The sequence below is a fragment of the Rhea pennata genome, chromosome 28, assembly GCF_028389875.1.
Source record: "Rhea pennata isolate bPtePen1 chromosome 28, bPtePen1.pri, whole genome shotgun sequence".
Taxonomy (NCBI): domain Eukaryota; kingdom Metazoa; phylum Chordata; class Aves; order Rheiformes; family Rheidae; genus Rhea; species Rhea pennata.
This window is the reverse complement of record NC_084690.1, coordinates 3,736,652-3,759,868: the sequence shown is the minus strand read 5'-3', so window position 1 is coordinate 3,759,868 and position 23,217 is coordinate 3,736,652. Positions and strand designations below refer to the sequence as shown.

General features: G+C 70.1%; 3 protein-coding genes across 10 annotated transcripts; all 3 read left to right on the top strand.

Annotated features, from left to right (window-relative positions):
* The first annotated feature begins 501 nt into the window (after positions 1 to 501).
* Positions 502 to 2,738, top strand: NPM2 (nucleophosmin/nucleoplasmin 2). The gene is made up of 10 exons (XM_062596934.1): positions 502 to 565; positions 740 to 821; positions 951 to 1,036; positions 1,153 to 1,275; positions 1,349 to 1,442; positions 1,640 to 1,755; positions 1,963 to 1,991; positions 2,136 to 2,172; positions 2,500 to 2,569; positions 2,669 to 2,738. The coding sequence occupies exons 2-9, from the start codon at positions 758 to 760 to the stop codon at positions 2,542 to 2,544; spliced, it is 594 nt and encodes a 197-aa protein (XP_062452918.1). The 5' UTR covers positions 502 to 565; positions 740 to 757; the 3' UTR covers positions 2,545 to 2,569; positions 2,669 to 2,738.
* A 2,603-nt stretch (positions 2,739 to 5,341) lies between these two features.
* FGF17 (fibroblast growth factor 17) lies at positions 5,342 to 9,343 on the top strand. Its single transcript, XM_062596667.1, has 5 exons — positions 5,342 to 5,373; positions 5,551 to 5,587; positions 7,186 to 7,330; positions 8,799 to 8,905; positions 8,988 to 9,343. Exons 1-5 carry the CDS (start codon positions 5,342 to 5,344, stop codon positions 9,282 to 9,284), a joined length of 618 nt encoding a protein of 205 aa, XP_062452651.1. The 3' UTR covers positions 9,285 to 9,343.
* A 1,823-nt stretch (positions 9,344 to 11,166) lies between these two features.
* On the top strand, positions 11,167 to 23,150 carry DMTN (dematin actin binding protein). Of its 8 annotated transcripts, none has more exons than XM_062596705.1 (17): positions 11,167 to 11,214; positions 17,856 to 17,919; positions 18,287 to 18,343; positions 18,789 to 18,863; positions 19,032 to 19,187; positions 19,358 to 19,402; positions 19,552 to 19,660; positions 19,828 to 19,884; positions 19,965 to 20,117; positions 20,228 to 20,337; positions 20,415 to 20,520; positions 20,729 to 20,793; positions 20,895 to 20,943; positions 21,095 to 21,145; positions 21,377 to 21,436; positions 21,533 to 21,613; positions 21,701 to 23,150. In XM_062596705.1, exons 3-17 carry the CDS (start codon positions 18,326 to 18,328, stop codon positions 21,886 to 21,888), a joined length of 1,323 nt encoding a protein of 440 aa, XP_062452689.1. In that variant the 5' UTR covers positions 11,167 to 11,214; positions 17,856 to 17,919; positions 18,287 to 18,325; the 3' UTR covers positions 21,889 to 23,150. The 8 variants fall into 8 exon arrangements, with proteins under 8 accessions (XP_062452689.1, XP_062452686.1, XP_062452692.1 ...); XM_062596702.1 differs by lacking the exon at positions 11,167 to 11,214 and adding an exon at positions 12,650 to 12,748; XM_062596708.1 differs by lacking the exon at positions 11,167 to 11,214 and adding an exon at positions 14,951 to 15,054 and having other exon boundaries at positions 21,095 to 21,150.
* Positions 23,151 to 23,217: the final 67 nt, after the last annotated feature.

Here is a 23,217-nt window from a genome sequence, read left to right as displayed (position 1 = left end):
AGCGGTGCAGGCACCACGGGCTGACGGGCCCCAGGGAGCTGCGCGGCCCCAGGGGCTGCAGGGAGCTGGCTGCTGCAAGGGGCTCGCCTGGGCCGCGCTCGCCCCCCGGATCGGGGGCTCCCCTCACTGCTGCGGTGCGGAGGGGGGTCCTGGGCAAAGGAGCACAGCTGTGAGGTGTAACGGCCCTGCGAGCGGGGGTTGCTCTCGCTGAGCGGCTGCTCCTCTTCGAGGGGGTGCTGATTGGGTGGGCAGCGGCTCCTCCGCCCCTATAAGCAGTTGTGCAGGGGCTGAGGGTAGTTGCTGCTGGGTGCTTAGGAGGCTCTCGCGGAGTTTGATGTAAATTGAGCGCCCAGGGTAAGTTTTTCTAACGTGGTGTTGCTATCTGCTGCTTTGCTCCCAGAGCCGAGCCGCGGGAGGAGCGCGTGGGATGAGCCGCATGGGTTTGTCTCCGAGCTGCAAAGGGGGAGCCTGAGCCTCCAGCTGCAAACAGAGCAGGGCCGGCAGGAGCCGGAGCAGTTCCCCGGCCCCGGAGCCCCGCTGGGCTAGTGGGGCTGCGAGGCCCAGGGTGAGCCCCTGGGGAGCGGGGCTTGCCAGGCCGGTGTCCCCGACTCGACAGCCCTGGGTATGGGCAAATGCTCCCCTGCAGCCCAGGGATGGTGCTGGGGGACAGCAGGAGGAGGGCTTGGAGACGCCCGTGCAGCCTGGGAGCCCTCCTGAGTAATGCCGTTTGCTCCCCCAGAACAGGGATCCTGCTGCCATGTCTCTCACAGACAGCATCGACATCGATAGCAAATCCGAGAAGCCCGTGTCCCTGATCTGGGGTAAGGGATCCGCCTTCCCCTCGCCCGCCCGGCCACGAGCCGGGCGCTGCAGCGGCAGCACCGCCGGTCCCGGGCGGGCGAGGAGGCGCGCGGTCCTCTCCGGCTCCCTGAGGCCCGCCGTGTCCGCAGGGTGCGAGCTGAGCAGCGAGAAGGACTCCTACACCTTCCAGGTGCCGGACGAGTGGCAGTACGAGCAGCAGCTGGCCCTGCGGACGGTAGGTGCTGGCTGCCGCGGGCGGGCGGACCCAGGAGAGCCCCGGCCCGTGGTCAGGCGTCGGGATGCCTGGAGGCGGCAGGGTGCCACGGGTGGGGGCTGTTCTTGCTCCCTAAGATCTGCCTGGGGGAGAAGGCCAAGGACGAGTTCCACGTGGTGGAGATCGTGCCGGCAGAGGACGGCGAGGCCCCCCGCGCCCCGATCCCGCTCGCCACCCTGAAGCCCTCGGTGCTGCCGATGGTGAGTGCCGGGCGGCGGGGGCCGCCCGAGGAGGCGGGCGCCGGCGGGCGCTGCCACGTGCCCTCTCTTGCAGGCCACCCTGGTGGGAGTGGAGCTGATGCCTCCCGTCACCTTCCACTTGAGAGCCGGCTCTGGCCCCGTCTACATCAGCGGGCAGCACATCTCCCGTAAGCCGCCGGCGTGCGGAGGGGTGGGGGGCTCGTGCTGCCCCACTTGCTGCAGGACCTTGCTCCACAACCCTCCTCCGCGCTGGGATGCGGAGCAGAGCGGTGGAGGGTTTTGGGATGGGGCATCCCGAGGGAAACCTGCTTGGGGGAGGCTCCTCCCCACCTGGGAGCGAGACTTGAGCCGGGCTCTCCCGCAGTAATGCCAAACCTGTCCTGGGAGGAGGAGGAGGAGGTAGAGGAGGAAGAGTCTGCGGAGGAGTCCCCCGAGAAGCCCCCCAAGGCCCAGGCTGCCAAGAAGGGCAACGTCGCCAAGGTATGTATGGAGCCGGCCGGCCGCCCCGCGGAGGCGGGAGAAGGGGGGTCCCGGGGACGCCGGGCGCGCAGGGTGGTGGCCGAGCTCCCCCCTGCTGCAGCCAGCCTCAACGACCCCCTAACGGGGATGAGCCCTGTGGCGGGAGCCCCCGTCCTGCCCGCGCTTGCGGCCGTGCCTACCCTCCTTAACTACATCTCCCTCTCCTAGAAGAGGAGGCTGGAGAAGGAGGAAGAGCCGTGAGTATGGCGGAGGGAGCTGGCGGGCGAAGGGCAGGAGGAGCGTGGACCGGCCCCGCCACGGCGCAGCGGGATCCGCCGGGGGCCGGCGCCGGCCCGGCGGGAGGAACCGTGGTGCCAGCCCTCTCCTTCTCTCCCGAGCAGGAACAGCATCTCCTCCGAGGATGCCCTTCCCGGCAAGGTAGGCGCCGGCCGCGCCGCCAAGGTGCCTGCGTCTTCCCAATGGCTCCGTCTCAGCCAGGCCTCTGGCTGGCTCCGGGCAGGGCTCTGAGCTCCCGTGGGACCGCAGGGGCCACCTGCATTAATCCAGATTGGGATTGGGGGGACTGAGGGCCCTTGGGCAGGGAAAGGGTCTGATATGGTGCTAATCATGGTCCCTCTAAAATGAGAGAGTAACGAAGGGCCGGGAAGGGTCGGGCTGCCCTAGAGGGATGCATCCCTCGGGGCTGGGGCCCCCGCGCTCAGCACCCCGCAGCCGTGCTAAGCCGCGGCCTTGGTCCTCCGGCAGGGGCGAGGAGCAGGCAGGGGGAAGAAGCCAGCAGCAAAGAAGTAGAGCGAGCTCCAGCAGGGCCCGGCAGGTAAGGGGGCTGGTGCAGCCGCCGCTCCCCCCGCGCAGAGCGTCCCCGGGAGCAGGAGGGCCTCGCACCCCTCTGAGACCCTTTCCCCTTCCCTTCCAGGGCCGCATGCAGAAGAGTCTGGAAGTTGCTATTTTTGTGCTGTCCTTAAATAAAGGATCTGTTTTGCACTCCTCGCCCTCCGTGCGGGGGATGGAGAGATGGGGAAGGCACTTGGGGTGGGGGTCGATGCCTCAGCCCTCTCCCCAGGATCTGAGCCGGCCGGGGACAGAGGACGTTTCCAGCTCGAGGCAGGAGCGTTTGGCCGCTCGCACTGTCCCAGCCGCAGCGAGCTGCATCCTGTGCAGCCGTGCAATTCTCGCCTGCCCCTGCAGAGGCCGGGGCTGCAGCGGGGATGGGCGCTGGGCTGAGCCGGTGCCGCCGGGCGGGAGCCGCCTGACCCCGCGCCGCGGAGTATCGCAGCGAGCCTCTGCCGTGGGCTGCGAGCTGCTTCTGGGGGGGCTGCAAGGAGCCCCCTGCCCTGCTGAGGAGCAATCACCGCCCTCCACCGCGGCATCGGGCTGTGCAACCCCCCCCCACCCCCGGCTCTACGGCCGCAGCGTGCTCCCGCTGCACCGCCCCGGCGGTGATGGGGTCTGCTGGCCCCGAGCATCCTGCCCTGCCCCGGGTGGGAGCGGAGCCCGCCGGCCCCCGCGCAGCCCCCCGCCTCGGACCGGCCCCGGCCGCATGGGGTGACAAGTGCCGCTGTGAATAGGGGACAATAGGGGATTAGGGAGCAGCAGGGAGATGATTATAACCCATTGACCTGGCCTTGGTCTGGAGTTAGCAGGTATTTGTGGAGGGTCTGGTGCCCCTCGGGAGCGCGCGGGAGACTGCTGTGCTCTCAGATTGCTCCAGGAGGGGAGCCGAGCCGGCCACAAAAGCAGGCTTTAATTCTCCTCCAGGTGTGTGGCGGGCGGGCTGCGGCCGCGGGGGCTCGCTGCCCACGCCGGGGAGGCCGCGGCCGGCGGCGGGGGCGTCCTGGGGCCGGGCCGCCTTGCTGGAAGGTTTTTGACGGGCGGTCCCCAGCGCTGGGGCTTTCCTCTCCCTGCAGGAGCCGCTCGCCGGGACCCTCTGCCGCGGCCCGGCGAGGGGACGCCTGGAGCGACACCGGCTCCGTGGCCATCTCTCGCCGACATCAGCCGGGGCACTGGAGATGGGGCTTGGGGCAGCCAGCTGCCATGGCAGCGTCTGGGTGCTGAGCCCCCGGCGAGGGGATGTTCGCACCCCAGCACGGGACGTGCTGTTCCCACGGGGATCCGGGGGGGAAATGCAAGGCTTGTGTTTACTGGGAGCGGCGGTTTGTGGTTTGGGCTGAATTCCTGGCCTGGGAGGTGAGAAAGCACCGGGGAGGTTTAACTTGGGTCGTTAGCGCCAAACCCACCCCCGCCAAAGTGTGGGGGTACAGGTAGCCGCTGCTCTGGGAAGCCCCGGCGGGTCCCGGGACAGGCTCTGGGGCAGGAGCTCTGCACCGGTGCCCGCTCCTGCTGCCGGGGAAACCGAGGCACGAGCATCGCCCACCTCTGTGCCCTCAGCCCAGCTGCCTGCTGGTGCATTTGGAGGGCGCTCAGCACCTCCACGGCCGAGCACTGGGGCAGACGGCGCGTGGGGAGCCGCAGGGAGCGTGCGGTGCCTCCCCGCCCCGGGAAGCCTCCGGAGACGGGAGCCAGCTCCGGGGCAGTGCTCAAGCTGTTGATCGCAAAGTGTTTGCGGTGCTTTTCCCACGCCTTCCCCGGCGCGGCGTGGGCTGGGGGTCTCGGGGACGAGATGGATGCGAGCCACGGTGGGGTGAAAGGAGGGTGGTGGAAAGCATCCTCCGTGCAAGCCAGAGTCCCCTGCCACCTCCCCGAGGCCCGGGGCGGCTCTTGCGTGCGCCCACCCGCTGCGCTCTTGCAATGCCCCTGGCTGCTGTCCCCCCGTGCCCACCGCTGCAGCGCCCGCGTCCTCCCCGCAGAGGTGCAGCGCAGGGCCCGGCCACCCCCCGCGCGCGCGGGACGGGGACACCCCGAGCCGCCGAGCCGAGCTGCCTCCCTCCCCGCCTCCCCCTTCCCCTCCTCCCTCCCAGGCCCCTGCTAGGTCCGATCCTCCTTCCCTCTGCAGTGCCGACTGCCTCCCAGGAGAGGTTCGGCCCCTCTTTGCACAGGCTCTTCCAAGCTTTAAAGGCTGTCACCAGGCCGGGACAGGCGCACGGACCTGGCGGCTCCCGGCTCGATGGAGCACGGGGCTCCGGGCGCTCCCCTCCGCCGAGGGCAGCCGTGCCCTGCCCGGAGCCACCTTTCCCGCTAGCTGCTTCCCAGCCGCCGGAGGAAACGCGTCCCGGGGACCAGCCTGAGGACGGGAGGCTGATGGGGTGGGGACGCAGGGGCCACCAGGGATCTGGCTGCCCTGCGTAGGACACACGGCCCGGCGGGGCGCAAGAAGAGAGGACCGCGGCCGGCGGACGCGCTCTGCCCGCTGTCTCCCCCATGCGCCGTCCCCGGTCCTGCTCCGGGGGTGCAGCCGTCGCGCGTGGGCTTAGAAGCGCAACGGGAGCCTGGGTTTCTCCTCGCTTTTCCCTGGCCGGCTCTGCGCGAGGGGACCGCGCGAGGAGGACGGGGACGGTCCGCTCCTCCGCTTTCGCCGCCCCGGCGGGGATGCGCCGGCGGTGAGGGAGCGCCGCGGCGTCGGGAGCTCTGCAGCGCGCCCGTCTCGGCGCCCCCGTTTCACGCCTTTATCCGGGGGGCTTCGGCGAGCGACATGCAGCCCATCAGCCTGCAGAACCTCTCCATGTAAGCGCTGCTTTTCCCTCTCCCAGCCTCTCGTTTTGTTGCAACTCTCTGCAACGCGGGTTTTATCAGTAGTTTACTATTAGTGCAGTTGGACACAGCTATTTGTTGCTGGGGGGAAAAGAAAATCCCAACAAAATGCCCTGTTTCTCTCCCTCTCTCTTTTGTTTCCAAATGCAGATGTTTCCAGCTCCTGATGTTTTCCTGTCAGACCCAGGTACGTTGATAAAACGCTCTGTTTTACTAACCCCGCAGCGGCGCGAGCCCGGCTCGGGCTGCTCTGGCTTTGCTACGAAGCGGGGCGGTTTGAAGGCACCGGGGTCGCGGTGGCGTCGGCCCCGGCGCCGCGGCGGGGTGGGGTGCTGCACCCACCGAGCCCCCCTCCGCCCCACCGAGGGCCGTTCGCGGCGGGGACGCCCTTTCGGATAGCGGGCGGCTTTCCGCGGCGCGGGGCGGCTTTGGAGGCGGTTTTGCTGCCCCGGGGGCTCGGTGGCGGCCGGGCGCGGAGCACGAGCGCGGTCGCCGCGTGCCAGGACAGGCAAGGTCGGCGGGGAAAAGCCTCCCCGCGCGCCGCGGATGCGTCCGACACATTTCCAGCGGCCCGGCGTGGGGAGGGACGAGCCGAGTCCGTCAGCCTTGAGCCCTCGGTGCCGGCCGCTGGCCTCGCTTGGGCCGGGCAGCCGCCCCGCGGGCCCGGCACCCCCGGCCTCGTTAAGGATGCACCGTCCCTTTTTGTGTGCTTTAGAAAGGCGGCGGCTATTAAAATGCACTGTTCCATATCAGCACCCTCCTCTCCGGAGCCCGGACAAAACCGCCGTAGCTGCCACCCCGGAGGCCTTAATATGTGCTTGGGACCCTTTTTTCTCCCCCCCCCCCTTTTTCCCCCTTTTTCTTTCCCCCCAACACAAATGCCTTTATTTCTTTGAGAACAAGAAGGGAAGGGAGCTGCCTTTGATGGAGAGGGGCCTTCCCCCCGCCACCTCCGTACCAGCCCCAAAGGCTTTAAAGCGGATCCGGGCAGGAAAGGAGTCCCCGAGGCATGCGCAAAGGTGGCGGGAGCAGGGCGCGCGTCCCCCGGGGCGCCGGGGCGCGGAGCTCGGCTCTCCCCTGGCGTTTGCAGCCCGCCGAGGGCCGCGGCCTCGTGGAAACGTGCGGCTGCGAGCCGAGCCGCCGAACGTGGCCGTTCGGACTCAACACGACGGCTTCGGAAAGCCGGAGCTCCGCAGATGGGGTTTGCCGTTCCCGCGAGCCCCCAGCGCGGCAGCGGTGCCCCAGCTGGCTTTCAGCGTTCCCCTTATAACCGATATTTTGAAGCGCGGTAGGAAACGTGGGATCCCACTCTCCGGAGCGCTTTCCCGGCTCGGGGTCTCTCCGGTGCCAGCTCCGGGCCGGCTCAGCCCCGGTGCCCCGGCTGCGACGCGGCTCTCGGAGGGACGGGAGGGCGGGTGGGCGGCACGCGCCCACGGAGGGACCCAGCGGGCGTTTTGCAGCATCCTGGCTCGGCGGGCTGCGATCTGGGCATCCCTCACTGCCTGGCGATGGCATCCTTGGCCCGGGCCGTGGCCGGCAGCATCCCGCCGCCGAGGCGGGCAGGGCAGGACCGGTCGGCTGCACCGGCGAGAGCGTCCTCGCCCGCGCGGTCCCGCGGCTTCCTCGGGGCGTGCGGTGGAAAGGAAGGGCTCCGCTGCGCCGTCCGCGCGGCCCCGCGAGGCTCCCCTCTCCGCCCCCTTGCTGTGGGCTGTCCAAAACAAATTGATTTTATTTTTCCCTTTGTAAACAAAGGGGGAGAATCAACCGTCTCCTAATTTTAACCAGTACGTGAGGGACCAGGGCGCCATGACCGACCAGCTGAGCCGAAGGCAGATCAGGGAGTACCAGCTGTACAGCCGGACCAGCGGCAAGCACGTCCAGGTGAACGGCAAAAGGATCACCGCCACGGCGGAGGACGGCAACAAATTCGGTAAGGAGCCCCCGCGGGCCCCGGCTGGGTCCGAGCCGCGCGAAATCCTCCGGGTCGGCGCAGGGTCCGCCGGGCGCTCGAGCGGGGCGGTTGGGCTCTCGCGGTTTTTTGAGGACTTGGAGGCACCGGCTCGGAGGGGTTTTGCAGAGCCGGGGGCTGAGGCCGAGCCCGTCCCAGGTCGGATGCGCTCGTGCGGGGAGCCCGTGGCGGGAGGCAAGCGCCTGGGGAGGGTTAAAGCTTTGGACTGCCCTGATGGAGTCGGTCGCACCCCGAGCCGCGGACGAGCGTTTTCCTGGCCCGGGGCAGCTGATAAGAGAGCTTGGCCCGCGTTGCCCAGGGCTCCTGTGCCAGTTCCCCTGGTTGCTTAGGGACCGAGTTCAGCTCCAGCTAAAAATTGGCTTTTCAGCTTCTCTGCGAGATGGATCAATGAATCTTTAAGCCCTGGTGTAACTCCATTTAAAGGGCTCATTTTCCCACCAGGTTTTGCCCATAACTGAGTAAAAGCACCCGGAGCCGGCCGCGGCCCCGCACAGCCCCGGTGCCCTGCCTGGTGGGGCGGCACGCGGCTCCCCGGGAGCGACGCAGCTCCCAGGAGACCCGGGCTGAGAGGCGGCAAGCCCCGACCTCCATCCACGCTTCCAAAGTCGCGTTTCTCCCTAGTACCGCGCGGCATTACGCAATAACTCCTATATTTGAGGCTTTTGCTTTCTAATCTCTTCCCTGCGTGGGAAACGCAACTTATATTTGACGAGAAATGCATCCGCCTCTGCTGGCTGCAATCACCCGATCCCAGTGTCAGCGTCTTAAATATTTATACGCGCAGGGAGCTGAGCGAGCAGAGCAGCGAGCGCGGTGCCGGGCAGCCCACCGGCGGGCCGCGCCGCTGCCCAGGGAGCCGCCGGCGCCCGCCCCGGGTGCCGCGGTGCCGCGGGGGCCCCGCTCGCGCTTGCAGGGGGGTGAAAGCGTCCCGAAAGGCTTTGCAAGCCCGGTGACGGGCGAGGCTGGTTCGCTGCCGCCTTTCCGGGTCTTTCCCTGAATTAGCTATGCCAGCGCGGGCTGCCAGGCGCTGGGCACGGGACCCGGCGGGGTCACTGGTTTCAATATCGGCTCCCAACCTTCCCAGCCACCCCCGTGTTGTGCCAGACAACAAGGACGAGGATAATTAACCCGCCGGGTGCTGGACCCGCTCTAGCCCCGGAAAGGCCGTCGAACCCCCGGGAACGCGGATGTGCAGGGATGGGGCCGGGGCGGGGGGAGAGGGAAGGGGCCGCCACTCTCCGCAGCACGTTTATCCCCTGAAAAAGGTGCCGAGCCGGGAGACGCGGGCCCGGCGGCCCGGCAGGCGAGGCGGAGGCAGGGCGAAGGGTTTTCCCGCGGCCCCCCGGGCTGGGGCAGGGGGGGATACCAGGGTGGGGGGGAGCCCGGCGGCCCCCGCGGGACACCTCTCGCCTGGCTCTCGCCCCGGCAGCGAAGCTCATCGTGGAGACGGACACCTTTGGGAGCCGCGTGCGCATCAAGGGGGCCGAGAGCGAGAAGTACATCTGCATGAGCAAGCGGGGGAAGCTCGTCGGGAAAGTGAGTGCCGGCACGGCGCGGTGCGGCACGGGCCCCGGCGCCCTTCCCCGCCGCGCTGACCGCCCCTCTGCTCCTCCCGCAGCCCCACGGCAAGAGCAAAGACTGCATCTTCACGGAAATCGTGCTGGAGAACAACTACACGGCTTTCCAGAACGCCCGCTACGAGGGCTGGTACATGGCGTTCACGCGCCGGGGCCGGCCGCGGCGGGCCTCGCGGAGCCGCCAGAACCAGCGCGAGGCCCACTTCATCAAGCGCCTCTACCGCGGCCAGCTGCCCTTCCCCAACAGCGCCGAGCGGCAGCAGCACTTCGAGTTCGTGGGCTCGCCGTCCCCACCGCGCCGCGCCAAGCGCACCCGCGCCCCGCGCCCGCTCACGTAACGCTGCCCCTTCTCCTTGCGCCCCCGGCGCTGCTTCCTCCCCCCTTTCCTTTTTTTTTTCTTTCCCTCCCCCCTTTTTTAAGGAAGATGCTCTATTTTTGTACTCCTCCTGGGCGCGCCAGGCTCGCTTCGCCGGCAGCCAGCTCGGCCCCCGGGCCGCGCTCCCCGCGTCCCTCTCCGCGGGGACGGACAGCCGCAAGCCGCCGGGCGAGACCCCCGTGCAGCAGCCAGCTCCTGCAGAGACCCTGAGTTCCCACAGGACGACCGTCCGTCCATCTGTCTGTCCATGCGTTTGTCTGTGCGGCGCGGCTGCCCCGGGTGCCTGCGCTATTTCTCGGTCGGGAAGCGTCGGGCTGCTCCGGCAGCCAAAAGCTCTGGGCTTTCGGCAGCTACGGACTCTGCATTCCCTCTGCAGTTTTAGGCCTAAACATTTAGATTTGGGAGTTTATTTGTATATATATATATGAAAAAAAAAACTGGTGGGAAGAGAAACCCCCTCTGGCAAATTAAAGCGAGCGCCCAGTCCGTGCCCGGGGCTGGCCGCCCCCAGCTCCGCTTGGCCGCCCCGGGGAAGGGGCAGGGGCGCGGGGGGACAGGCAACTGCCCGGGGGGCGCGAGCCCCGAGCGAGCCGGCGCCGGCGGGCGGGAGGGGGACGGAAATTATAACAGTCTGAGTTAAATGAAGCTTTAAAGCGGGAGAGAAACGCAACACCCGGCAATTAGGGCCGAACAAAGCGCCCGGCGCTGCCTGCCCAGGTGTGCCGGGCGGGAATTAGCGGCGCGGCTGGGTTGATCTTTCCCCTCCCGTTTCCTTCGGCCCCACAGACGCAGCTCCTTGTTTCCGCAGGAATCCGAGACATTCTTTAGAGGAGAGGGCTTTGAGAAAGGGCCGCGGCGGGCTGCGCCCTGCCGGCCCCCGCCGCCCCCTCCCCACTTTAGCCCAGGCTTCAAAGGTAGAGGAGTTTCCCTTTGTGTAATCTCCGCTTTAATTTTTCCCCGTCCCTTTTTTTCTCCTTCTCTTCTCCTTCCCGAGCCCTTCCTCTCCTTTCTTTCAGGGCTTTCCCCTTCCTCCCCTCTCTTTCTTCTCCACCTCCCGGGATAGAAAGGGCTCGGAAGGGTGAGTCCTTTTTAATTATGGCCGGGGAAGAAAAAACCCACACTGTTTCTTTCTTGTTTTTTGAGGTGAGACCCGGGGCGGGGGGAGGCAGGAATGCTCGCTGTGGAGAAAGTGCACTGGAGGATGTCTCGGCCCCGCGCCTCTCCCCGCGCTTTTCTCCTCGCCGCCTCCGGCCGGGGCCTTGAAAGCTCCGCGGAAAGGGGGGTTTCGGGGGGAGGCGATGCCGGCCGGGATGAAGGGCGGAGGGGGGCTGCAGCGGCTGCCCCCCGCCCCGCCCCGCCCCGGGGCCCCAGCTTGCTTGGCACAGACCCCGGCGCCGTCCCCACGCCGTGCCAGCGCCCCGTCTTGCCAGCGAGCCCCGCCGGGGAGGTGCATGCCCTGGATGCACGTGGGGGGTGGGGTTCCGTGGGGCCTGTCCCTGCCCCCCAAGCCGTGGGGTGCTGGTGGCGCAGGTGGGGTGCGGGGCATGCACCGACCTCCCCCCCCCCCCCCAGGGATGCTCTGCTGCAAACCGGAGCCCCCACGGCAGCGGGGCCGAGCCGAGCCGAGCCGCGCCAGCGAAGGCGTTTGGGGGCTGGCGGCGGGGGGGTGTTTGGGGAGGGGGGCGGCAGGCCAGGGCACAGCGGGGCGGCGGGGGCGCGGGGCGGCTGCTGCACGTCCTCCCTCGCCGGCAGCCCCGCTCGGCTCCGCCGGCGGAGGGAGGCGGTCGCTGTAGCAACGTGCGGTGCGGCGCAGGGGAGGGGATGCTCGGCGCAGGCATGGCTCCTGGCGGAGAGGCGAACCTGCCCGCCGCGGGCCGCGGGCGCCCGTGAAGGTAGGGCCCTTCCCCTCCTGCCTCCTCCTCGCCCCCCCGGCCCCGCTGCAGACCCCCCCACACACACACACTGCGGCGCTCCGGCTGCGGGGCCGGGGCCGGCGGGTGCTGGCCGGGGCCCGCTGGGGCGGGGGGGGGGGGGTTGAAGGGCACGGCCGGGCGGAGGGGTGACCCCGCGGTGCCGGCCGGTGCTGGGGGGCACGGGGGGTGTTTGGAGGGTCCCCGCGGAGGGGGGGAGCAGCGGGCGGCCCTGCGGGGCTGCACCAGGGCTGCCCAGGTAACGCGTCCCCGGGGCCCGCGCCGCGGGGTGCGGGCGGCTGCCCAGCGCCGGGCCGGGAGCCGGCGTGGTGCTGCAGCGACGGCGTTAGCGTGGGGGAGGCCGCCGCAGCCCCGATGGCTTGGGGGGACCGGTGCCGGGGCGGGCGACGCCGCGCCGGGGATGGCGCATCCCAGCCCGCGGCTCTGCTGCCCGCCGGGGAGCACCCCGGTGCTTCCTCCACCCCCCACACCCCGTTCCCCTGGAGGGAGAGGACCCAGAAACGCGGCTCGGCGGCTCCCGTCACCAGGCAGCCGGCGCCCACGCGGAGCCGGGAATAGATCCCAGGCGTCCCCGTGCGCCGCAGCTCCGGCCGCCGGCCCCCGCTGCCGCCCCCCACCCGGGCTGGGCTGGACCGCCGGTGGGGGGGTGGGGGCCGGGATGCAGGGAGGGGGCTCTCCCCGGCAGCCCTAGCAGCCTCGAGGGGCTGCAGGGAGCAAGGCTCGCTCCTCAGCCGATGCCAGACACCTCCCAGGCCCTGGCCAAGCGGCCTCGGCCCTGGAGCCCGAAATTCCTGCCTCTTTCTGCAGGGTTCTGCGCCCGCAGTGGGCGAGTGCAGCCCTCGGCGGAGCCACAGAGCCCGCACTGGGGCCGGGCTGCTAGTGGGTGGGGTGCGATCCTAATGCATAGCCCACGGCGCCATGGGGTGCCGTGGGGCGCTCGGGGGGGGGGGTGCCCACAGCCGTGCTCGGGACAGCAGCTGAGGCGCTGCGGGGCAGGGGGGTGCTGAAATCTCAGCCGGGGGCTGGAGCGATGCTGCACCTGGCTGCACCGCAGCTTGCAGCGGGGGCTGGAGGAGGGGGCGCCGGGGACCCCCGCCCTATTTCCAGTGGCGAGGCCGTGCCGGCAGCACCAGGTTTATTTATGTTTTCCTCCCTCTTTGTGCCGGCGGAGCGGTGGGAGCGCGAGCGAGCAGCGCCCGGTGCAAATACTGCTTCGTCATGATGCCGGTTAATTCTCCTCTTGTCGGGAAAGGGACTGAGCCAGCAGCAGAGGTGGGGAGCGGCGCGCAGCACCCACCCGCGGGCGCGCGCACGCGCTGCCTGCCGCCGCGGCCCGCGCCGTTATCAGCGCGCCGGGCTGCGCGGCCCCTGCCCCTGGGGCTGGGAGATACCCGCACGCCCGTGCACGCACACCCGCGCGGCTGTCGTGCCCCCCGCGTGCACGCCGCAGCACCGCGGCTCAGCCGGCGCCGGGGCAGCCAGCGCAGGAGCGGTGGTGGGTCTAACGCCGCGGCCGCGCTTTCCCCCTCGCCCTTCCGGTCCCGCCGCTCCCCCTCCCCTTGCTCTTCGTATTCCCCGCTGCCGGCCCGGCCCTTCCTCCCGCGGCACCTTCCCGGCAGCTCCGGCGATGCCGCCGGCTGCTGCATCCCCTCCCGGGCAGCGCGGCCTGCCCCCCGCTTCACCCCAGCCCCCCACTCCCTCCAGGGACGCCCCCCACCCCGGCTGGCACCCGGCTCTTCCCAGCCAGAGCGGGGATGCTCCCCTGCCTCCTTCCCTGGGGCAGAACGGGCTTTTGTGCCGGGTCCGCCAAGGGAGCGGGAGGGATCAGCCCTGCCCTTCCCCGCCCCACCTGTGGAGTGAGTTTGTGAGGCCTCAGCACCGTAGCTAGCGGAGGACTGGCCCACATCCTGCATCCGGCAAGGCTGGGGCTCCCCGTGGCACGGTGCAGCGGGAGCCGGGGTCCCGCTTCGGGCGCCGAGCCATGGGGCCGCGATCAGCACGGGGGTCCTGCATGTGTCCCCAGCTGAGCAGGGGGTCCATGCCCCCGCCAGGATTTTGGAGCCTCCCTGCTCCGCCGGGCTCCCATCCAGGGAATGGGGCCAGGCCGCTGGCCAGGGAGCACGGACAGGAGGTGCCGCCTGGCCGCTGTGCCACCTCGGGGCTCTGCCTGGCGGGGAAGGGGCCGGGGGGCTTGATGCCGGGGTGGGAGAATTTGGGGGGCAAGGCCGGGCCCTGCAGCAGGCTCTCGGGCACGGATGGAGCCGCCTCCCCGGCTCTCTGCGGGGCTGGGGGCCGTGGGCGTGCGAGGAGCGCTGGGCAGGCAGGGCTAATCCCGGCCTCCGCCACTGCGGCACGGGAAGCCCCCGGCCACGTCCCGCTGCCCAGCAGCCCCCCACGCAGGCGCCTCACTGCAATAGCCACCCTGGGTGCACTGGGGACCCCCGTCTGACCAAGCACCGGCCAGGAAGAGCTCGCGGCCGGGCAGCCCGCCGGTGCCGTGCCCGTGGCAGGCCGGGCTCGGGGCCACGGGGCATTGCCCGTTCCGCGCCGTGGGCTGGCCGGGTGCCCCCTCCGCTCGCTTCTGCACGCACCCCCTCCAGCACCAGCCCCCGTGGGTCCCTCCAGCCCCTCTGCGTGCAGGATGAGCAGCTAATGCCCCTTTAATCCGGATTACGTGGCACGTGAGCCTCTGCCCGGAGAGGGCTGTGGTGTGGCCATCGGGGCCGTGCGGGGCCTTTAGGGCGAGCGTTGCATGTCTGCTCTGGACTTGCAGACTGGTTTGGGGACTTGAGGAATTGAAGCCTCCGAGCCGGACTAGGGGCCAGGAGCCAGCTGGTTTGGCCCAGTCGGTCCGTCGCTCCCACGCGGACGGGAGGAACGGGGAGGCTGGAGGAGGTGGAAATGCCCCCGGCCTCCAGGCGCTGCTGGCAGGGGGGGCGGATTTCTGCCCTCCGCACGGGAAGTGGAGGTGCAGAGCAGCCCCGGGCCGGGGGTGCTGCTCGCGGGGCGGCGGGATGCCACGAGGGACGGCTCGCCCGCTCCCAGGCTCCGCGCTGACCTGCTTTTCCGAGCGCGCGGGAAGGGAGCTTGGCCGGCCCCGCTCGCCCAGCTGCACCCTCCGCGCCGAGAGATGGAAAAATCCCAGCCGCTTCCCGCTGGCAGCTGGTGGCTTTTAACGCTGCAGAGCCATCGCTTTGCAGCCGGGCGGCTGCGCCGGGCAGAGTTAAATGGCACGGAAGGAATGGGTTGTCAATAGCCGAGGGTTAGCTCCCCTCCGCCAGCGATGCCCCCGAAAGGACGAGAACCAGGGCAAGGAGGAACCGGATACCGGTGAGCCGTGGGCTGGGGATTCACGTGCCCCAGTCTCCCTCCAGCTCTCCCGCTGGGATCAAGTTGCCGGTAGGATCCCACCTCCCCGCTAGAGATGCTCAGGGGCCGGGAGGGCTCGGGGGCTGCTGCCGTCCATCGTGCCCGGGCTGGTCCCCGCGCGCGGGCGGCCGCGGCCGGCGCGCTGGCTCGCTTGGCGGTTCCCCCCACCCGTGTCCCGCGCGGCGGGGTCCCCGGGGGCCGCGGAGCCACGGCGCGGGTTATTTATTTGGCTGCGTCGCTAGGAGCAGCGCGGTGCCTGCGTGCGGGAGGAGGAGCCGGGCCGGGAAGCGCCGGGCGCGCGTTCCCAGGGCTCGCCCTCCCCGTCTGTTCGGGGAACTCGTGACCCCGCCGTATCCCCTGCTTATTTCTGGCTGAGAGTTTTTTTCCGTGGCAACTGCGGCGCGAGGCTGGGCCGGGACCTGGGGTGACGGGGTGAGAGTGGAAACGCCGTTCGTCCTGCAGAGGGGAAGGCCGGGGGAGGAGGAGTGAGGGGTGAGGGCTCTCGGGCGCGGGGGCTGCGCGGCCTGGCCCTCCGCCCAGGGGCTGCGAGCTAATGGCTTTGGCGGCTGCGAAAAGTCAGATCCGGATTTCCTCGAGGGGGGCGGAGGGAGCCAGGCGCCTCCGAGGCCCTGCCGCCGCGCTGCCCGCCTCCGCCGCTGTCCTGCACCCCGCCGGCATCGCCGCGTCCCGCCGGCATCGCCGCGCGAGCACCGCTCGCAGGCGCCCGCGCAGCCGCTCCGGCTCGGTGCCACCATGCAGCCAGGCAAGCCTCCTTCTGCACGTGGTCTGTCCGTCCCTCTCTCGCTTTTCCCCTTCCAGCTTGTCTCTTCCCGGCGGCTTTTGCACCCCACAGCGCGGCTGTGCCAAGCCGCCGCCGCCGTCCCGCTCCTGCTCGCACTGCGCCGTGCGGACGCAGGGTGCATGCAGCATGCGTGCAGCGCCGTGCACACCGCCAAGCCTGGGGCTTGGGCCGTGGCACTGCCGCCCTCCTGCACCCCGGACCTGCTCCCACGCGTCCCCTCCATCCTGGTTGTGGAAACCCCCTGCAGACGTCGGGCCGGCCTTATCTCCGTGGGCGCAGGCAGCGGCAGAGCCGCCAGCGAGAGCTGCGCGGCACCGGCCCCGGGAGATTGGAGGCTGTCGTGGGGAGAGAGGCTGCCGATCTGGGCGGCGGCGCTCTGCGCGCTCCAGATAAGGCGTCCCCGGCCGTCCCGGCGGTGCGGGAGCGCTGCCAGCGCGGCCCGGCGCCCCTCGCCTCCCTCCGCCGGCCCTCGCGCTCCCTCTCAGCACCCTTCCCGGCCGCTCGCCCTCTTGCAGACCCCTCGCTCCTGCTTGTTTTCCTTCCTCATCAGCATTCGCGTCCACCCGTCCCCGCACCCACCCTGCCGCCAGCCTCTGCCACTTCCTCTGCCTCCTGCGATTTGCTATCTCATCCATCTGCTCGCCCGCGCCGCGCCTGGCCCCGCCGCCGCTCCCGCCCCGCTCCGCGCTGCAGGTAGGCCCCCTCCGCTGCAAGCCGCTCTGGCACCTGCGCGGGCCGCGCCGCGAGCGCCGCGAGCTTTGTGGGATGCTCAGGCAGCAGGCAGCAGCGGAGGCCGGGCCGGCTCGGCTCCGCCGGGCACGCTGCTCTCCCATCCTCGAAGACGGGGTGGGCTGCTTTCGCCCGCTCCGTGCGCGGCGTCTCCCGCGCGCCCTGCTCTGCCCCCCGAGGGCAGCCCGGCCGGAGGAGCCAGCGGTCCCGGGAATCCTGCCCTGGCTCTGGCCGCCGTGAGCGGTGGAAAATGTGAGCTCATGGGTGCGTGGGGCCGGCCGGCCGCGGCTCGGCCCGGCCCGGACAATGCTGCCTTGTACCCGTGCCCAGCGCCGCTCCCGCCGCCCCGGGGAGAGGTGTTTGGGGCTTGGGCGCTTTTTGTAGTGGGGAGGGGGGGTCTCGAAGGAGAGAGCGACCCCTTGCACGCGGCAGCTCAGAGCGGGGAGGGCCGGAGCCGCCGGCGGAGCGCCGCTGTCCCGGAGCGACCCCGCGTCTCCTCCCCAGGCGGCTCAGGGCAGGAGCTCATGCGCGGCTGATTGCCAGCAGCTGGATGATGCTCCGGGGTTTGCCAGAGCCGCTCCTCCTCCGCTTCTGCGTCCGGCCGCACCCCGGGCTGGGCTCTGGGCCCTTGCTGGAGGATGCAGGAGGGCAGCAGGCACCGTCCAGGCCGCTCCCAGCGCTGGTCGCGGCTCCCCAGCTCTGCACAACCCGCCTGCAAAGCGCTTGGGAAGGGGGACGGTCCCAGCACAGCGGAGCCTCCAGGCCTCCTGGGGCTGGGGCTGTCCTGGGAGGCGACTTACTCCAACTGCCTCAGTTTCCCTGGCTTGGGATGCAGCAGGGGCAGGAGCGGGGGGAGGGTGAGTGCTGACTTCGGGCTTGGGCTCAGCGTCACTGTCAGAATCCGGGGACTGGACTTTGCCAAGTTTTTCCCGTGGTCTCCCAGCTAAAAGGCGAAGTTTGGGGAAAAGCAGGAACTTTCTCCTTTGTTTGTGCTGTTTGTTGTGGGTTTAGAGCACCGCGAGGGCTCGGCCCTTTCCAGCGCGGGGCCGGGGGCGCTGGGCGCAGCTCGCCCGTCCCGCTCCCGCTGGAGCCTTCTCGAGGCCGCCGGCTGCTGGGGCACAAAAGGCTTCATTACCTCTGCTCTGCTTGTCAGCGCTCGTCAGCAGCCACCGCACCGCACCGCACCGCGCTGCGCCGCGGCTCGGCTCGGCTCGGCTCGGCTAGGCTGGCTGCAGGCTGGTGCGCACCAGGCCCTGGGGACCTCTTCGGAGCGGCCAGGTGCCTTTGGGGATCGGGGGAAGAGGAGGAGGAGGGAAGGCCCTGTGCTGCTGAGCTCTGCGCGGTCATGGACCTGCAACCTGGGGGTCTGTCCCAGCCGGGACCCCCCCCCAAGGTGGGATGCGTGCCTCCGGCGCCTGCAGCCCAGCAAAGCCGCTCCTGGACTTTCCGGAAAACCCCGCTTGGCAGGATTCACTCGTGCGAGGCAGGGAGGGCAGGATGGGGAGCGTGTGCACCGGTGCCGAGAGCTTGGGCTGCATCCAAAGGCGCTCGCTGGTCCTGCCTGGCGTCCCGGGAGCGATGGCTCAGAGCGGTGCGGGGAGCCCGCGGCCGGGGCGGGGGCTGCGGCCAAAGGAGCCCCCGGCCCAGCCAGCTCCGCTCCCGCTGGCCGGGTGCCTGCTCACCCCTCCTGTGTCCCTTGCAGAGGCAGCACCCGAGCCCCAGCCTGGTGTTAGCGCCCAGAGGGATGTGGAGCCACAGAGGCCGCGGTAAGTGGGGCCCCAGACCGCCCCGCAGCCTTTCCTTGCCCCCGGCCCATCTCTGAGCCGATCGGCTGCCCGGGGGCTCTGGAGACGCAGCACAGCCGGGCCCCCCCCGGCGAGCCTGCACAGCCGCCGGCGCATGAATATTTGATAGCGGGGCCGTGCACGCCTCGCCTCGCATTAGCATCACGTGCCTGGTGGGCTGCCGAGCCCCGAGGCAGCCTGGAGCCCCCCAGCCCCCCACGGCCTCCTGCCCGGGGCTCGACCCGCAGCACGAGGCTCTGCCCGGCCCCGGCGCCCGCCTCGGGGCGCCGCGGGCAGCCGTGCCCGCGCTGCTGGCTGCCCCCAAATGCCCGCTGTCCTCCCCACGCAGGACCCTGTGAGTGACGCAGCCCCTCCGGCCCGCGGCTGAATGGAAAGACTGCAGAAGGTGAGGGGCGGGCGGCTCGAGTGCGCGCACGGCTGGCGGGCGGGGAAGACACGCGGGCGCTGGGGGGGCATCGGCACGTAGCGGCCCTGGGGTGCTGCCAGCTCTCAGGCGGGCGCAGCAGGGCCGCGCTCCTCTTCCCCCTCGGCCAGCCTTCCTCCCTCGCCTTCCTCCTCCTCCTCCTCCCAGCCCAACCCGGTGGCACCATCTAGTGGACGTGTGTCCTGGACAAGCCGCTGTCACCTGCTGAGAGTCCCCAGCCCTAAAGCACAAGGCTGGAGCGGGCTTCTTCTGCAGAGGAGACCCCAGGGCCCATCCCGAAACCCCCCGTGCCCAGGGGCACCTTGCCCGGGCCGCGGGGCGCTGCTGTGGCCCAGCACGCGTGCGAGCGCGTCCCCGGCAGGCGTCCCGAGGGATGAGGTTCACCAAAATCTCCCCTTCCTTCCAGCAACCGCTGACCTCCCCTGGGAGCGTCTGTTCCTCCCGCGGCTCCAGCGTCCCGGGATCGCCCTCCAGCATCGTGGTAAGCTGCTCTCCTTCGCCTCTCCCCTCCGCGCCCCCCGCCTGCCCGTGCCTCTCCGCGCCCTCCCCAGCGCCCCGGCGGGCCGCGGGAACCGCGGAGGGAGGCGCAGAAGAGGCGGCGAGTGCTCTTTTTGCACCCGAGCGTGAAGGAGCTTTTCCTTCCTCCCAGGCCAAAATGGACAACGAGGTTCTGGGCTACAAGGACCTGGCGGCCATCCCCAAGGACAAAGCGATCCTGGACATCGAGCGCCCCGACTTGATGATCTACGAACCCCATTTCACCTACTCGCTCATGGAGCACGTGGAGCTGCCACGGAGCCGAGAGGTGAGGGTGCCTCGGGCGGGCGCCGGGCGCCGGGGCCCCCACCCCGTGCACCCCGACGCGTCCTCCGTGCTGCCCTGCCCCGGAGCGGACGGACGGACGGGTCCGGCGTCTGTCCGGCGGGCACGGCCTTTGCGCTTGGGTTGCAATAAACTGCTTTTGGCCCTCCACAGCGCTCCCTGTCGCCTAAATCCATCTCGCCTCCCCCGTCTCCAGAGGTGAGTACCGACCAGGGGGTCCTCGTCCCCAGGCTCCCGGGGCGCGCGGCTCTCCCGCCGGACCGGGAAATGGGCCACCGGCCTCGGGGCCACCGGGGCTCAGCCGAATCACCCCGGGGCGGCTCTTCACCGGCTCCGCTCGCCCGCAGGTCGTCCGGGAATGGCTGGAGAGCCGGTCCCCGGGGAGCGCTGCGCAGAGCGCCCCGCGCCAAGGCGGCACCGCGGCCCGCAGCAGCGTGCAGCACTTCCACCGCCCCGGTACGCCTCCCCGGCGCCCGCTTCGCCTGCCGCACCGCGGCCCCAGCATCCCGCAGAGGGCAACTGGGCAGACTGGGCTGGGGCGGGTGGCTCTGTGGGGCACCGGGGCCGCTTCTCCCCGGGACCTCTCTCACCTTTCTGCTCCCCAAACCCCTTCCCCGCTGCAGAGACCGACACGGCGGAGCTGAACATATACAAGAAGCCCCCGATCTACAAGCAGAAAGGTGAGCGGGCGGCTGCAGCGCGGCTGCTCGGGCAGCCCGGCGCCGTGGGGCCCGGCCTCACCGCCGCCTGTGCCGTGCAGAGCACCACCCTGGCACCCACCACGGGAAGCATCTCATAGAGGACTTGATCATCGAATCCTCCAAGTTCCCGGCGGCCCAGCCCCCAGATCCCAACCAGCCCGCCAAGATCGAGACGGACTACTGGCCGTGCCCCCCGTCGCTGGCGGTCGTGGGTAGGTGGGGGGCCGGGAGGAGGGGGCAGGTGAGGGGCCAGTGGCAGCGGCACGGCAGCCCGGTCTGTCCCCCGGACAGCCATGGCATGACGTCCCCTCCTCTCCTCCAGAGACAGAGTGGAGGAAGCGGATGGCCTCCAAGAGAGGGGAGGAGGAGGAAGAGGACCTCACGGAGGAGATGAAGAACCTGCAGGAACTGCAGAGGCAGGAGCTGAGCAAGGTGTGGGGCAGACCCGGCGGGGCGGGTGGTCTCGGAGCGATGGGCTAGTGCTGACCCCCGCGCCCCTTCGTCCCCAGGTCACCTCCAACCTTGGGAAGCTGATCCTGAAGGAGGAGATGGAGAAATCTCTCCCCATCCGGAGGAAAACCCGCTCGCTGCCTGACCGGACGCCCTTCCACACGTGTACGTGCGATGCAGGCGCTCACCCAGCTCCCCGCTTGCCCTGCCGGCAGGGCCAGCATTAACCGGCTCTTCCCCCATCCCTGCCCTGCCCCGTCCTGCTGGTTACTGGCCCAGCCTTGGGCTCCTGCCGGAGCATCCCTTGCTCCAGCCGCCCGCATCCCTGCCCAGCTCCCTGGGAGCCCGCTGACGGCCCCTCGCTCTCTTGCAGCTCTGCACTTGGGGAGCTACAAGAGCTCCTCGCTGCCCGCGTCCGGGAGGAGCACCCTCACCCGGGTAGGTGGCCCCGAGCTGGGGCACGGCGGCCGGGCTCTGGGCACTGGGGCCCACCTGGCCCTCGCCGGGCATCGCTCTGATGCCGTGCCCTCTCCCCGCAGCTGCAGTCGGCAGAGTTCGGCTCGGCAAGCAGCGAGAAGGGCAGCCCGGGTGAGCGCGCGGCGCCGGGCACGGCGGGGGCACCGGGGGGCTGGCCATCCCCGTGCGGACGATGCGGCTGGGGGGACCGGCTGCCCCACGCCCTGGGGGGGCACCGTGCAGGGGTCCCCAGCTCTGAGCCCTGCTCCTCTCTGTTTTCCAGGCTTGCAGGTAAGCGCTCGCCTGGCTGCCGGCGCCGAGACCCAGCGAGAGGGTGACGTATGCCAGGGCTGGGAGCGGGGTGCGCTGGGGCCGGGAGCGCGGTGCGCCGGGGCTGGCTGCTGCCGGAGCCTGGAGGGCATCGGAGGGCCAAAGAGGGGAGAAACCAGGGTGGGTGGAGAGGGATGGCGTGCCTGTGCCGAGGGTGGAGCCCATCACCCTGGCTTCGGTTCGGGCGGGAGAGAGCAGCCCTTTGCGGGGCTGACGCCAGGCTTTGTCCCTGCAGAACGGCCAGCGCGGGCGCATGGACAGAGGCAACTCCCTGCCCAGCATGCTGGAGCAGAAGGTAAGAGGGGCCGGGGGCGGGTGGGGGGACACGGCCGGGGTGACAGGGTGGCGAGGAGGCGGGGAGGAAGGACTTAGGGCCTCTCCTGGTTTGCAGATCTACCCCTACGAAATGCTGATGGTGACCAACAGAGGCCGCGTGAAGCTGCCCCCCGGCGTGGACAGGACCAGGCTAGAGGTAGGGGCCGGGGCCGGGGCGGGAGCCGGGGCGAGGGCGGGGGGTCCCGGCACCCCGTGACCCTGCCTGTCCCCCCCTCCCCTCCAGCGGCACCTCTCCCCCGAGGATTTCCTGCGGGTCTTCGAGATGTCCCCGGAGGAGTTCAGCAAGCTGGCGCTGTGGAAGCGCAACGAGCTGAAGAAGAAAGCCTTCCTCTTCTGAGCCCGCCTCGGCCCCGAGCTCAGTCCGCGTCGCGCCGTGTAACCGCTTTAGGGCTCTCAGCCGGTTTTAACTAGGACCCCCTTCCCTCTCCGCCCGCCCCTGCAAACGCCGGTCCCCCAGCCCCCGTCTCGCTCGCCCCATGGGGAAAGGGGGCCGGAGGGCTCGACCCTCCCTGCACCGCCCCATCGCCTGCTCCCGCTCGGCATCCCGCTCGCCGTGGGGCGCCGGGGCTGCGCGGGGCGCCGCTTCGGCTGGCGGGGGAGGCCCAGGGGCTCCTGCCCTCGGGGCCAGTGGGTCCCTGGGGTAGGCAGACCCCCTCCCAGCCCCCCTTCCCCCCAGCACCCACTTCTCCAGCCCCGCTTTGGGCTGGCGGGTTGGGAGCATGCCAGGATGCGGGCACCAGGGCGGCTTCCCTCCCTGCCTCCCGACCTGACCCGGCCCGCAGCCTCCCGCTCCCACGCTGCCACCCCAAGCAGGGACTTGGGAAGAGCCTAGAGGCCGGGCCGATGGGCTCCTGGTGAGCTGGGCCGGCATCCCACCTCGCTCCCCTGCAGCCCCAGTTACCACCGCGCCGGTGCCAGCTCCTGCAGCAAGGACCACACCGACTCGTACACTGCCAAAACCTGCACGGCACAGGGGCTCCGCAGGCTGGCGGTGAGGCCTGGAGCGCCGTGCCCCTGCCGGGGACAGGCAGCCTCGCCGCGGCATGGACAGGCAGCTTGCAGGCCTGCACGGCCGTGCCGGCAGGATGAGCAGGGTCACGGGCAAGAGCCAGGGCTAACGGAGCCTGGGGAGCAGCTCCAGAGCTCGCTGCCCTTCTCCAGCTGCAAACGCACCCTGGGCAACGCTCGCCCATCGCCTGGCGTCGGGGCAGCGCAGGGCCCGGCTCTCTGCAGGCAGCCGGGTGGGAAAAAGCAGGGCACGGCTCAAAGGGCACGGCGAGCGCGGGGTCCGGGCGCCGCGGCGGGCAGCGCCTCCCTCTCGCGCCTCCCCCCCCCACACTTCGGGCACACGTTTTGGGCAGAGACCCCTCTGCCCCCGCACTCCCCGGTCCCCCACACTCCCTGGTTTCTGTTTCCAGCCACTCTCCAGCCGCTAAACCTTGTTGGGATGTAAAGAATGTAATTTATCGGGAAATCACTGGCCCATTCTTGCCTTTCACTGCTACTTCTACGAACGACATATCTATAAATATATATATAAATATGGATTGTTTTCTGATTTGAATACAGTGATTCACTTTCTCTGTTTTGTTAGATTTTTATTTTATTTGCTGGTGTCAGAGAATTCCGTGTGAGAGTGATTTTTGCTTATAATTAAAGGTGAAATGGCTTTATTCCGCCTGGCTCCCGGCGCTTTGCTTTCCCTGCTCCGCTCCCGCCGCGGCCCCTCGCTCGGGCAGG